This window comes from Scyliorhinus canicula, chromosome 7 (assembly GCF_902713615.1).
Source record: "Scyliorhinus canicula chromosome 7, sScyCan1.1, whole genome shotgun sequence".
NCBI classification, from domain to species: Eukaryota; Metazoa; Chordata; class Chondrichthyes; order Carcharhiniformes; family Scyliorhinidae; genus Scyliorhinus; species Scyliorhinus canicula.
The window spans coordinates 59,550,851-59,566,490 of NC_052152.1; the positions used below are offsets into that span (position 1 = coordinate 59,550,851).

Genomic DNA, 15,640 nt, shown 5'->3' on the forward strand with positions numbered 1-15,640 from the left:
AATCATTAATTTTAGTCATATTGTCAACATAACAGCAAAGTTTTTAAAGTTGTTCAACAATGCACAACTTTTCTTCTGTATATACAAAAACATAGTGGACCAGACATTGTTTCAGCAGGGCATTTAACATCTGTCCTTAAATCAGATTTGTATGCCCCAACTCAAAACTGTTCTGCCCAATATGCTGCTTCGTGTTTTTCCCTCAAAATTGCAAATCATGAGCTATTGACTGCAATGAGAACAAGGAAACCAGCAGGGTACCTCTTTAACCTGTGAAAGTTTAGGCTTAGGAAAGGAATAGTGGAAGGGCCGAGGAGGAAAGTGAATTAAAGAGTGAATTTATCTCAAATCAGATCGGGGAAATAACTTGATTGACAGAACAAAAAGGTAAAGAAAAGCAAAAAATTGACTTTGAAAAAAAAAAAATCACCTCAAACTATTCAACAACATAAAGCAAAACAATTCCACTCACAATAGTTCATTTTCAGTGCTAGAGAGTTGATCTGTAATCATGAACACTCATTACATTGTTAAAGAGTGCTAACACCTGTAATTACTAATTCTAAGCATCAGGCATGGTTCGTCTGGCCTACCATACAAATGCAGACACTTCACGATATTCAATGCATGTCAATGGATAGTTACTGTTTTTGCGGAGTCAGTGGTGGACTGTAAAATTCAGGCAGTAGCTTTTGGATATTTGCAGTTAACTGCACATCTGTCCCTCAGGACCATTTATGTGAAACACAAAGTGCCATTACTTTTGCATGTCATTACTTTGAAAACAAAACTTAGCCCAATAAAAATTGGATCAGTGAACCATGTATGCTTAATTAGGAAGGATTGTGCAAGGACTGCAAGTTGTTACTTTGCAGCATAAATATTAAATGTATATATTATAGTTCACTTTCTCCAGTATTTCTGAATAATAATAATTTTTAATGATCTTTATTATTGTCACAAGTAGGTTTACATTAACACTGCAATGACGTTACTGTGAAAATCCCCTCGTCGCCACACTCTGGCGCCTGTTCGGGTACATCGGGGGAGAATTCAGAATGTCCAATTCAGCTGACAAGCACGTCTTTCGGGACTTGTGGAAGGAAACCAGAGCACCCAGAGGAACCCTACGCAGACACAGGGAGAATGTGCAGACTCCGCACAGACAGTGACCCAAGCAAGAATCGAACCTGGGACCCTGGCGCCGTGAAGCGACAGTGGTAACCACTGTGTTACCGTGCCGCATTGATTTCAAAGTTTTAATCTAAATTCAAAACTCAAAGCTTGTACATTGAGCAGATTTCTTTAAAAAAAAAAATAATTTAGAGTAACCAATTAATTTTTTTGCAATCAAGGGGCAATTCTTACCTTGACCAATTCACCTACCCTGCACATCTTTGGGTTATGGGGGCGAAGCCCACGCAAACACGGGGTGAATGTGCAAACTTCACACACACAATGACCCAGAGCCGGGATAAAACCTGGGACATAAACGTCGTGAGGCAGCAGTGCTAACCACTGCGCCGCCCCATTGAGCAGATTTCAATACATTAACAAAATAAATCAAAAATGCTTTAAGTACATAACTCTGTTTTAATAAACATTTTATTCTGGTATTTTTGTTATTGTAATAACAACAAAATAACCAATGTACAGGAAACTATAAGCATAGTGCAAAAGCCGTCTCCCTCCCTCCATGTCCCACCTTTGTTAACTCCCTACTCTAAGCTAAACTAACCCTCCCCTTCCGCTGACGATTAATTTTCCGCGAAGAAGTCGACAAACGGTTGCCACCTCCGGGTGAACCCTAACAGTGACCCTCTCAAGGCGAAATTGATTTTCCCCAAACAGAGAAAGCTAGCCATGTGCGATGGCCAGGTTTCCGACTTCAGGGCTTTGAGTCCCTCCAAGCTAATAGTATCCCTCTCTGGGCTACCAAGGAAGCAAAGGCTAGAACATCTGCCTCTTTCTCCTCCTGGATTCCCAGGTCTTCTGACACCCCGAAAATCACCACCTCTGGACTCAGAGCCACCCTTGTTTTTAACACCATGGACATGACATCTGCAAACACCTGCCAAAATCCCCTAAGCTTCGGACATGTCCAGAACATGTGGACATGGTTCGTTGGTCCTCCCCCACATTTTGCACACCTGTCTTCCACCCCAAAGAATCTGCTCATCCGGGCCACTATCATGTGAGCCCGATGAACAACCTTGAATTGTATCAGGCTGAGCCTGGCACATGCTGCGGACGCATTGACTCTACTCAACGTGTCCGCCCAAAGACCATCTCTCCTTCCAGCTCTTTCTCCCACTTGCGCTTCAGCTCCTTGGTCTGTGTCTCCTCTGACCCCATAAGTTCCTTGTAAATGTCAGAGATGCTCCCTTCTCCTACCTACCCTCTGGAAACTACCCTGTCCTGAATCCCCTTAGCGGTAGTAGCGGGAAGGCTGACACCTGTTTACGTTAGAAGTCCCGCACCTGCAGTTACCTGAATTTGTTTCCCCTCGCCAACCCAAACTTCTCCTCCAGCGCCCTCATACTCGGAAAGCTCCCCTCTATAAACATATCCCCCATCCACTCAATCCCTGCTCTCCGCCATATCCGGAACACCCCATCCATACTTCCCGGGGCAAACCGGTGACTATTACAGATTGGGGACCAGACGGATCCTCTGCTCCCACGTCTCCTCCATTGCCCCCAGACTCTCAGGGCCGCCACCACCACGGGGCTGGTGAAGTACCGTGCCGGCGGGAACAGCAGAGGCGCAGTTACCAACGCCCCCAGACTGGTGCCCTTGCATGAAGCCGCCTCCATACGCTCCCATGCCGATCCCTCCCCCACCACCCACTTCCTGATCATGGCTGTATTCACCACCCAATAATAGTTGCTAAAATCATTAAATATTATTTAACTTTATTTAAATATTTAAAAATATTATTTAAATATAATTTATTATTTATTTATTATTTAAATTTTAATAATTAAAAATGATTAAAATTATTAAAATAGTTGCTGGGGCTGGTTTAGCACAGGGCTAAAGAGCTGGCTTTTAAAGCAGACCCAGGCAGGCCAGCAGCATGGTTCAATTCCCGTACCAGCCTCCCCGAACAGGCGCCGGAGTGTGGCGACTAGGGCCTTTTCACAGTAACTTCATTTGAAGCCTACTTGTGACAATAAGCGATTTTCATTTAATTTCATTTCAATTTAGCAGCGCCAGCCCGCCCTCTCCCCGACTCTGCTCAAGCATTACCTTCCTAACTCGCGGGGTCTTGCCCGCCCAAACAAAGCCAGTGATCACTTTGTTGACCCGTTTAAAAAAGGACCGGGGAATAAAGATGGGGAGACACAAATAAAAACAGGATTCTCGGGAGGACCGTCCTCTTCACCATCTACTCCCTCCCAGCCAGTGTCAACGGAAGCGCGCCCCATCTCCGAAAATCATCCTGCCATATTTAATTTATGCAGCCGGTTCCATTCCCACGTCGCATGAATGCCTAGGTACCTAAATTAGTACATTACTGTTGACAAGTGGCATTTACTAGCAGCTTTGATATAAAAAAGTGATCCAACTCAGCTCATGATTTGGGCTTTCACAGACACTAAAAGCATGAAACGCTTAATTTTAAAGATAAATAAACAAATAACTTGTGTTCACCTCATTATCCTGTTTCTCATCACCAGATGTATCATCATCAACATCACTACCAGTGCCTTCAATTGTAAGGATACCATTTCTAATAGCTGGTATCATGTACAGCTGCTGAATAACAGAATTCATGTAACACGTAGCACCAGCATTCTTTAATCCTACAAATCCTTTTGATGGACGCGGTCCTACTGGTGGCAAGTATTCCCACTCAGTCAGTGCTTCACAACCTAAGTAAAAAATATAAACTACACAAATCAGCAATTAAAATTTCATAGACATTTCTAAATCCTATACTGAATTACCACAACGTTTTGACTATTTTAAGGCCCACTTTTAGAAGTAGTTTACAGTATCGACTTCTCACTTCAATTAATAAAGTTGAAACAGATCAAACTACTATCGCCAAAGCTGAAAAATAAGTATTGGTCTAATGTGCCCTATGGAGTGATCACTTTCACATGGGATATTAGAGATGATAGCTAACGTTCAGGTTTCTACTGCCGATATATTGCACACAATTTACACGACTGGGTCTTTGCTTTTGAACAATCTGAGAACAAAGCCTTTAATCTTCCAAAATTCTCTAGATTTTGTGTCCCAGCAAATTGGAAAACTGAAAATGCAACCTCTGTTCCAGAAAGGGGACTGAAAGCAGGAAACTATAAGTCAGTCAGTTTTTCGTCTGTCACTGGGAAAATGCTAGAATCCATTATTAAAGAGGCAGTGATAAGATATTTAGAAAACATTAGGCAGAATTAACATGGTTTTAATAAGGGAAACATTTGTTAGAGCTCTTTGAGGGAGCATGGTGGATAAAGGGGAAGCTGAAGATGTACTGTATTTGGATTTTCGAAAGGTATTTGATGAAGGTGCCATATAGAAGGCTACACATAGCATATAGCATTGCAGGTGCTATATCAGCATAGATTCAGGATGCAAACCTAATTAGTAAAGTGCCACAAGGATCAGTGCTGGGGCCTCAACTATTTACAATCTGTGATAATGGCTGGAATGAAAGGATTGAGTATATTGCGGCCAAATTTGTTTACAATTAAAAGGCAAGAGGAAAGCAAATCGTGAGGGGGCACAGAGCCTGAAAAGAAATATAAATAGGTTACATGAGTGGGAAAAAATTTGCAGATTTAATCAGTGGGTAAAATTTGGCAGGTGGGAGTATATTGTGTGAAAATGAGCAATAATCCATTTGGCAGGAAGAATAGAAAAGCAGTATTATTCAACTGGAAAGACACTGCAGAATGCTGTGGTACAGAGAGAGCTGGATATCCTTTTACATGAACTACAAAAAGCTAGCATGCAGGAACAGCAAGTAGTCAGGAAGCAAACAGAATACTGTTTTTTATTGCTAGGGGAAGCAATATAGGAAAAAGAAAGTCTTCTTCCAGCTCTTCTTCCAGTGCATTGGTGAGACCACACCTGGGGCACTGCGTAGTTTTGTTTACCTGACTGAAGGATGAACATACTTGCATTGGAAGATGATCAGAGAAGGTTCCCTAGGCTGATTTCTGGGATGAAGGGGTTGGCTTATGAGGAAAGGTTGGGCCTATACTCACTTACGTTTGAAAGAACGAGATGATTTTATTGAAAAACAAGATCCTGAGGGGAATTGGAAGGGTAGATGCTCAGAAAATGTTTTCTCTCATTTGGGGCTAAAAGGCAGAGTTTCAAAATTAGGGATCTCCCATTTAAGATGGAGAGGAAGTAGAATTTCTTCTGAGGGTCGTTGAGAGTTTGGAATTCTCTTCTCCAGTGAGCAGTTGAGGCTGGGTCATGGAATATGTTCAAGGTTGAGTTAGACAGATTTCTGATTGACAAAGGATTCAAGGATGGAGCACAGGTAGGAAGTGGAGTTAGGACGGCAATCAGATCAGCCATGATCTTATTGAAAGGCGGGCAGGCTTGCGGACTACTCTTGTTTCTTACATTCTTATGTCAGCCATATTTTGAAAAAAAAAAATTAGAATAGCCAATTCTTTTTTTCCCCCCAATTAAGGAGCAATTTAGTGAAGCCAATCCACCTAGCCTGCCGTGGGGGTGAGATCCACGCAAACACGGGGAGAATGTGCAAACTCCACATGGACATGACTTGGGGCTGAGTTCGAACCCAGGTCCTCAGCGTCATGAGACAGCAGTGCTAACCACTGCGCCACCTTATGTCAGCCAAACCAATCCAAGGATGCTCTGAGATGCTACAATTTTGAGTTGTGATTCTTCTAGAGGTGGACTCAGTTTGGAATTCTGTTTTCATTCTGTATTAAAGACTCAAACACCTTAAAGACACGCCAAAGCACTTTACCAACAATATGGTACTTCTAAGTAGAGTAGTTTTTGCTACATTAAACGAGATGGATTAAGCATCCAGCTCGTTTGTGCACAGGAAGTTCTTTAAACAGAAAAATGCTAATGATCAGAAAATGTGTTTCAATGACACTGATTGAGATAAATATTAACTTGCACACTGTGCACAGGAACCTGATCTTAGAACATAGAACAGTACAGCACAGAAAAGGCCCTTCGGCCCTCGATGTTGTGCCGAGCAATGATCACCCTACTCAAGTCAACGTATCCACCCTATACCAGTAACCCAACAATAGATGAGCAATAGTTAACAGACCAAGAAATAATTCTCTTATTAAAAAAATTTAGTGTACCCAATTCATTTTTCCAATTAAGGAGCAATTTAGCATGGCCCATCTACCTAACCTGCACATCGTTTGGGCCGTGGGGGCAAACCCACGCAAACACGGGGAGAATGTGCAAACTCCACACTGACAGTGACCCAGAGCCGGGATCAAACCTGGGACCTCGGCGCCATGAGGCAGCAATGCTAACCACTGCGCCACCGTGTTGCAAATTTATTAAGAAATAAATTTGACTGTCTTCCAAAGAAGATTTCTCTCAGTTCATCCACACATTTACCAAATTATCCAGCAAAACAGCTTTCAAATACCTGCATAATACATATCTGTCATGGTGTCCACTATTTGTTTGAGGTTTTGCACACATCCAACAGCCAGTGCAACTAACAATTCAAAGCTAGCATTAATTGCAGCAGGTGCACTACAGACAGGAATGGCTTGCTCAGATGGTAATTCTCCACTCTTCTTATACTGAAGGTAAACATTAGACGCTGGGAAGATGAAGTCATCTATCAGCTCCTATAGAATAAAGTGAGAAAGATTTTCCAGTTACTTAATAATAATTCAGTTTCATCGCCTCCAATACATCATCAATAAACATTAGTAGAATTTCCCAGAGATTAGTACAACAACGAAATGGGAGTTAAGTAGAATAATTAGGGCAACATTTTTTTCAAGTTTTCAAAATCCTCCACATTCGTTTAAGTGTTGCAACATGAATGAGTGACATTTTGAAATGTTGCATAATTGTTTAAGTTTGTGCAAAGGCTTAACTTGAACATTTAAAGATTATGCATGAAAGTGCCAGAAAAAAGAGAGATTAGGATAGTAAAGGCCAAAAAATATCAGCAATGCACACTAAAAACATAGGAACAAAAGTTACAATTTGGACATACAAAACAATTAGTACACCAAATTTGCATATAGGGTGACAAACTGTAATAAATCTCTGCAAGTTTACGTCATAAACTTCCAAGTTCAATCGGTTGAGTGGCCTTCCCCACTTAAGATGCTGGCTGACAAATGCCCTCTGGAATCTAATTTTTCTTAGGTGAAATAAAATATGAGCCTCAGACCAAATTTATATAATTCTCCAACACTGAGCCAAATTTTAACTGTACAAAATGTCCATACACAACAGAATGCAATACAGAATGGTAAACCAAAACAATTTTCCTCCTTGAGCTCAGTGGACACTGGCGTGTCTTTACCGGTTCTCCAACATTTGTAGCATCACCTCAGCTCAAAATCCCTACAAGTGGTCATAATTATAATTTAATTAATTTGCTATTTCTATTTGTGGTTCATAGTTTCTTAGATGAAAAACAGATTAATTAACAAATGAAACATTTATATCTAAATATTTATATGTATATATTTAATATAAACATGCAAATAAAGGCACACATGGCATTAATTACAAGAAGTTGGCAAATTCGTTGCTCAATAACTACTAAGATTGGCTGGTATAATGGAGAGTTTGTTAATTAAGACTTATGCAGAAATAAAAGACTTGAAGCAAGCAATTGGAAATAGAAATTAGATTGTATGAACTGGTTTTAGACGAGGCAAAGATTTGGCAAGAAGACAATGAGTAAAATAACTTATTATTTTAATCAGAGACTGAACCAGACTGTTCACAAACTTGCTAACTTCGTGACCGTGAGCTGAGCTTAAGACTTTATCCTAGTCATCACCAAAACCTGCAACTTCATAGCATTGCCCATCTTCACTCCTGCCTCACTCAGTTCACCATTTTTGTATGAATTTAGAGTACATAATTATTTTTTTCCCCAATTAAGGGGCAATTTAATGTGGCCAATCCACCTAACCTACAGATCTTTGGGTTGTGGGGGGTGAGACCCACGCAGACACGGGGAGAATGTGCAAACTTCACACAGACAGTGACCCGGGGCCAGGATCAAATCTAGGTCCTCATTGCCGAAGGCAGCAGTGCTAACCACTGTGCCACCCCGAGTAAAATAAATTAAGTGTATATAAAGTGCACAAATTGTCATTTAGCAGTACAAAACGTTTTATTGCTGAAAGAGAGAGACATTACGAAGCATTTTGTCCTTCACACAGTAGGACACTTCATAAGAATACCAATCATGCAGTGTGTTAACTCACCTTCTGATTCCCCAAAACCTGTCCATCTGCTACAACGTACAAGTGAGGAGTGTGATGGAACACTTCCACTTGCCTGGATGCGTGCAGCTCCAACATCACTCAAGCAGCTCAACACTATCCAGGTCAAAGCAGCCCATTTGGCTGCCACATTTTCAGAAACATTTAATCCTTCTACCACCAGCAGTGTGTACCATCTACAAGCTGCACTGCAGGAACTCAGCAAGGTTCCTTATACAGCTATACCAAAGACTACTACCAGGGCGGCAAGGTGGCACAGTAGTTAGAACTGCTTCCTCACAGCTCCAGGGACCTGGGTTCAATTCCAACCTCGGGTGACTGTGCGGGGTTTGCACTTTCTCTCCGGGTAGCACGGCAGCACAGTGGGCAGCACTGTTACTTCACAGCTCCAGGGCCCCAGGTTCGATTCCCAGCTTGGATCACTGTCTGGGCAGAGTCTGTGCGTTCTCAGTCTGTAGAGTGTGTGCTTTCTCAGTGTCTGCTTGGGTTTCCTCCTGGTGCTCTGGTTTCCTCCCACATGTCTTGAAAGACGTGCGTGTTAGGTGAATTGGACATTCTGAATTCTCCCTCCATGTACCCGAACAGGCACAGGGTGTGGCAAATTGGGGATTTTCACAGTAACTTCATTGCAGTGTTAATATAACCCCACTTGTGACGATAAAGATTCTTATTATTGTGTCTGTGTGGGTTTCCTCAGAGTGCTCCAGTTTCCTCCCATAGTGCAAAGATGTGTGGTTAGGTGTATTGGCCATGCTAAATTGCCCTTTAGTGTCCAGAAAATTAGCTGGTATTACTGGATTACAGGGATAGGGTGGAGGTGTGGGCTTAAGTAGGGTGCTCTTTCCAAGGGCTAGTGCAGACTCGATGGGCAGAATGGCATCCTTCGGCACTGTAAATTCCATGATTCACAGGAGCCTGGTTTATACAAAGCAGTGTTGGCTGTAGGATTTTTAGTCTGACTAAGACAAAAGGATCTGCAGGCTGTTCCTGAAAGGAACTGCCCTTCAAATCAGTCTTTCCAAGAAAACTCTAAACTAGAGTATAGCAAATATCCCTGCACCTGCTAACTTTATTTACCGGTGGCTTTTTACCGGTAATGCGCTCTGCTTAATTGGAGATGGAAGGTATAAATTAGTAGTTAAAGTGTTTCCTTTTCTCTTAAGAATTCATTAACTGTTAATTGAAAAGCTATTTTTGGTGATGTCAATGTGGGTACTCTTGTGTTAATATAAAAGATCCCAATTTGTTAGCGGAATCACTCCTGGAGCAAAGTATGCTTTCCTCACTGTTTTACATTGTCTGGTTGCCAATATAAATTGGGGTCTGGTCCGGTACCATAACCAATTCAAACTATCCAGTAAGGTACATTCTGCACATCCCATCTCATCAAAACATTTATCTTAACGTTTAACAAGATGGGTATATTTCCTGCTAATACAGAAACAAAATAACAGATCGATTTGACATTTAAAGGACATTATGTTAGGAAGTTGGTGTAGAAAGTTGTGGGTTCCCTAAATCACTAATAACAAGGACTTCCAACAAAGGTAGTTTATTCCTGAGCTCAATAGCCATATACAACACTTGTGCTTTGCAGTCACCCACAGGGATAACCCATGCGCTCCCGTCACTGGGACTTGTCATGTGATTGGGACTTGTCATGTTTGGCAGGTAGTAGAGTTCAAACCACCCGGATCAACGAAGACCAGTTGAACTAGCTAATCAACTAGCAAAAAGCGGGTAATTATAGGCCAGTTAGTTAAACTTCAGTAGGAGGGAAGATGCTGGAATCTCATAAAAGGAAGAAATAGCGAGGCATCTGGATGGAAGTCCCATTGGACAGATGCAGCATGGGTTCATAAAGGGCAGGTCGTGCCATAACTAATTTCGTGGAATTTTTTGAGGACATCAGTGCGGTAAACAACGGGGAGCCAATGGATGCGGTATATCTGGATTTCCAGAAAAGCTTTTGACAAGGTGCCACACAAAAGGTTGCTGCATAAAATAATGATGCATAGCATAAAGGGCAATGTAGTAGCACGGATAGAGGATTGGCTAATTGATAGAAAATAAAGAGTGGGAATTAGTGGGTGTTTCTCTGATTGGCAATCAGTGGCAAGTGGTGACCCTCAGGGATCAGTGTTGGGCCTACAACTGTTCACAATTTACATAGATGATTTGGAGTTGGAGACAAAGTGCAATGTATCCAAGTTTGCAGATGACACTAAGATGAGTGGTAAAGCAAAAAGTGCAGAGGATACCGGAAGTCTGCAGAGGGATTTGGATAAGGTTAAGTGAATGGGCTCGGGTCTGGCAGATGGAATACAATGTTGACAAATTTGTGGTTATCCATTTTGGTAGGAATAACAGCAAAAGGAATTATTATTTAAATAATAAAATATTTTTAAAATGCTGCTGTACAGAGGGACCTGGGTATCCTAGTGCATGACTTGCAAAAGGTTGGTTTGCAGGTGCTTAAGAAGGCGAATGGAGTCTTGTTGTTCATTGCTGGAGGGATGGAGTTTAAGACTAGGGAGGTTATGTTGCAACTGCATAAGGTGTTAGTTCGTCCACACCTGAGTATTGTGTTCAGTTTTGGTCTCTTTACCCGAGAAAGAATTTACTGGCGCTGGAGGGTATGCAGAGGAGATTCACTAGGTGAATCCCAGAGTTGAAGAGATTGGATTACAAGGAGAGATCGAGTAGAATGGGACTGTACTTGTTGGAATTTAAAGGACACGGGGGATCTGAAAGAAGCATAAAATAATGAATGGAATAGATAGAATAGATGCAGGGAGGTTGTTGCCACTGGCGTGTGAAAGCAGAACTAGGGGGCATAGCCTCAAAATAAGGGGAAGATTTCAGACGGAGTTTAGGAGGAACTTCTTCACCCAAAGGGTTGTGAATCTATGAAATTCCCTGCCCAGTGAAGCAGTTGAGGCTCCTTCATTAAATGTTTTCAAAATAAAGATACTTCTTTGAAGAATAAAGGAATATGGTGTTCGAGCGGGAAAGTGGAGCTGAGTCCACAAAAGATCAGTCATTAACTCACTGAATGGCAGAGCAGGCTCGAAGGACCAGATGGCCTACTCCTAGTTCTTACGTTCTTAAATGTTGTTCACAATTCCACTTGAAGATATCAGTTGCTGTGCCATGGGAGGTCTGGGACCTCATGTATATGCTGCATGGTGTTCATCGGGAGATTTCGGTTTCCATGTTTGCGTACATAGAGGGCCAGGTCAACGATTCCTTGGCTCTGTATCGGGTTGTTTCCACCCAGGGTGTTACAAATGCAGTTGTTGTGTGTAGTACCACTAGAGGGTGCGAGGGATGCCGCATCGTTGGCCAAGCAGTATTAGTCCATCCTGTACGGTTAGCTCACCTCTGATGGCAAAGAATGTGAAGAACTCATGGGAAGCTGCCTTGGGAATTCTGGCCTGCCCCATACAACGATGTTGTGCAGCTAATTGCATGTGGCATCAACCTGAAAGGCTTGTTTGAATTCCTGAATTCGACAAGAGGACAGCACCTCAACTGCCATCATGTCGATGGCTTCCTCGTGATCTGCCTGATCTAAAGGTGTAATAAGGCTCCAGAGAGGACATCAGCCAAGTACAGCTCCTCGCCACATTTGTACACATTGCTGAGGTTGTAGCTTTGCGACTATGTGTTGTAGCCATGCAGAAGCAGTGCGGAAGGGCTTCGTTTAAGGTAATTATGAGTGGTTAATTTGTTTCAACAGCTACTTCCGGTGGCGGCGATGACGTAGGAAGCCGCACATTTGGGAGCTCCCGATTCAAACAGACTTTTCGGCTCTTTTTAGAGCCCAAAACGGAATTTTTTCGACGTCTCCCGGTGGGAGAAGGTGTGCTGATCGACTTTCTCCACATTTCATGACTCGAACTCGGAGTGGAAAGGTGGAAGAAACGGCAGCAGCTCCCCAGAAAAAAAACAGGGGAAGGATTCCAAGGTGGAGGCAGGCGGAGCACCAGAGGAGTGGAAGCTGTGGGCCCAGGAGCAGCATGCTGCTCTCCTGCACTGTTTTGCAGATTTCAAGGCTGAGGTGCTGAGCTCTCTGCAGGAAACGAATAAAAAGCTCTCGGAGATTCAGACGACCCAGGGTGCTGTCATCCAGGTGTTGCAGGCGCAGGCCACTGAACGAGAGGAGGAGGCCGTGGTCCTCGTGAGTAAGGTGGAGGGGCACGAGGCACTCCACAAGAAGTTGCAAGACCGCTTCGAGGAGCTTGATCACCGCATGAGGCGGAAAAATCTGAGGATCTTGGGCCTTGCGGAGGGGCTGGAGGGGTCGGATCTGACAACCTACGTGGCCACGATGCTGAACTCGCTAGTGGGGGCAGGATCTTTCCATCTGCCCCTGGAGCTGGAGGGAGCCCACAGAGTACTGGCCAGGAGGCCTAAGGAGAACGAACCCCCGCGTGCGGTGCTGGTGAGGTTCCACCGCTTCAGTGATCGGGAGTGTGTGCTGCGCTGGGCCAAGAAGGTGAAGAGCAGCAATTGGGAGAATGGGGTAGTACGGATCTACCAGGATTGGAGTGCGGAGGTGGCTAAGTGGCGGTCCGGGTTTAATCAGACGAAAGAGGTGCGCTACAAGAAGATGATAAAGTTTGGAATGTTGCAGCCTGCGCGTAACTTATTTGGACCGGCATTATTATTTTGATTCCCCGGAGGAGGCGTGGACCTTCGTGCGGACGGAGAAACTGGACTCGAACTAGGGGTTGGGGGGTCGGTTGTAATGCTTTATTGCTGGTTTCTGCTGTTGCTGTGTTCTCTTTCTCTGTACTTTTGTAATTTTGATATGGTTATTTATTGGGGTGTTGTTCTGTTTTTTGTTGGGGGGCATTGTTTGAGTTTTGTATCTTGCGGGGAGGGTTGGGGGGGGGTTTGTTGTATTCTATATAGGGTTGGGGGTATGGAGTGGGGCGGACCAGGTCCGTCTGAGGAAGGGGTGGGTGGGGCAAGTTTTCCACTCTGGATTGGATGTGAAGAACCGGGGAGTGGCGATTCTGGTGGGGAAAAATGTGTCGTTTGAGGCATCTGAGGTGGTGGCAGATAAGGGGGGTAGGTATGTTATGGTTAGGGGCAGGCTACAAGGAGAGAAGGTGGTACTTGCTAGTGTGTATGCCCCAAATTGGGACGATGCGGGCTTTATGAGGCGTATGCTGGGACGGGTCCCGGATCTAGAGGCGGGAGGTCTGATTATAGAACATAGAACATAGAACGATACAGCGCAGTACAGGCCCTTCGGCCCTCGATGTTGCACCGACATGGAAAAAATCTAAAGGCCATCTAACCTACACTATGCCCTTATCATCCATATGCTTATCCAATAAATTTTTAAATGCCCTCAATGTTGGCGAGTTCACTACTGTTGCAGGTAGGGCATTCCACGGCCTCACCACTCTTTGCGTAAAAAACCCACCTCTGACCTCTGTCCTATATCTATTACCCCTCAATTTAAGGCTATGTCCCCTCGTGCTAGCCACCTCCATCCGCGGGAGAAGGCTCTCGCTGTCCACCCTATCTAACCCTCTGATCATTTTGTATGCCTCTATTAAGTCACCTCTTAACCTTCTTCTCTCTAACGAAAACAACCTCAAGTCCATCAGCCTTTCCTCATAAGATTTTCCCTCCATACCAGGCAACATCCTGGTAAATCTCCTCTGCACCCGTTCCAAAGCTTCCACGTCCTTCCTATAATGAGGCGACCAGAACTGTACGCAATACTCCAAATGCGGCCGTACTAGAGTTTTGTACAACTGCAACATGACCTCATGGCTCCGGAACTCAATCCCTCTACCAATAAAGGCCAACACACCATAGGCCTTCTTCACAACCCTATCAACCTGGGTGGCAACTTTCAGGGATCTATGTACATGGACACCGAGATCCCTTTGCTCATCCACACTACCAAGAATTTTACCATTAGCCAAATATTCCGCATTTCTGTTATTCTTTCCAAAGTGAATCACCTCACACTTCTCCACATTAAACTCCATTTGCCACCTCTCAGCCCAGCTCTGCAGCTTATCTATGTCCCTCTGTAACCTGCAACATCCTTCCGCACTGTCTACAACTCCACCGACTTTAGTGTCGTCTGCAAATTTACTCACCCATCCTTCTGCGCCCTCCTCTAGGTCATTTATAAAAATGACAAACAGCAACGGCCCCAGAACAGATCCTTGTGGTACGCCACTCGTAACTGAACTCCATTCTGAACATTTCCCATCAACTACCACTCTCTGTCTTCTTTCAACTAGCCAATTTCTGATCCACATCTCTAAATCACCCTCAATCCCCAGCCTCCGTATTTTCTGCAATAGCCGACCGTGGGGAACCTTATCAAACGCTTTACTGAAATCCATATACACCACATCAACTGCTCTACCCTCGTCTACCTGTTCAGTCACCTTCTCAAAGAACTCGATAAGGTTTGTGAGGCATGACCTACCCTTCACAAAACCATGCTGACTGTCCCTAATCATATTATTCCTATCTAGATGATTATAAATCGTATCTTTTATAATCCTCTCCAAGACTTTACCCACCACAGACGTTAGGCTCACCGGCCTATAGTTACCGGGGTTATCTCTACTCCCCTTCTTGAACAAAGGGACCACATTTGCTATCCTCCAGTCCTCTGGCACTATTCCTGTAGCCAATGATGACCTAAAAATCAAAGCCAAAGGCTCAGCAATCTCTTCCCTGGCTTCCCAGAGAATCCTAGGATAAATCCCATCTGGCCCCGGGGACTTATCTATTTTCACCTTGTCCAGAATTGCCAACACTTCTTCCCTACGCACCTCAATGCCATCTATTCTAATAGCCTGGGTCTCAACATTCTCCTCCACAATATTATCTTTTTCTTGAGTGAATACTGACGAAAAGTATTCATTTAGTATCTCGCTTATCTCCTCAGCCTCCACACACAACTTCCCACCACTGTCCTTGACTGGCCCTACTCTTACCCTAGTCATTCTTTTATTCCTGACATACCTATAGAAAGCTTTTGGGTTTTCCTTGATCCTACCTGCCAAAGACTTCTCATGTCCCCTCCTTGCTCGTCTCAGCTCTCTCTTTAGATCCTTCCTCGCTTCCTTGTAACTATCAAGCGCCCCAACTGAAACTTCACGCCTCATCTTCACATAGGCCTCCTTCTTCCTCTT

General features: G+C 43.7%; 1 protein-coding gene across 5 annotated transcripts in view; it reads right to left on the minus strand.

The window, feature by feature from the left end:
* Positions 1 to 15,640, minus strand: part of usp9 (ubiquitin specific peptidase 9) — a 379,823-nt gene that overhangs the window by 105,256 nt on the left and 258,927 nt on the right. For all 5 annotated transcript variants that reach the window (XM_038802114.1, XM_038802113.1, XM_038802112.1 and 2 more), the window contains 2 exons: positions 6,620 to 6,827; positions 3,658 to 3,878 (listed from right to left, as the gene is read on the minus strand). In XM_038802114.1, the coding sequence (XP_038658042.1) occupies positions 3,658 to 3,878; positions 6,620 to 6,827 (429 nt within the window). The remainder of the gene's footprint in view (positions 1 to 3,657; positions 3,879 to 6,619; positions 6,828 to 15,640) is intronic.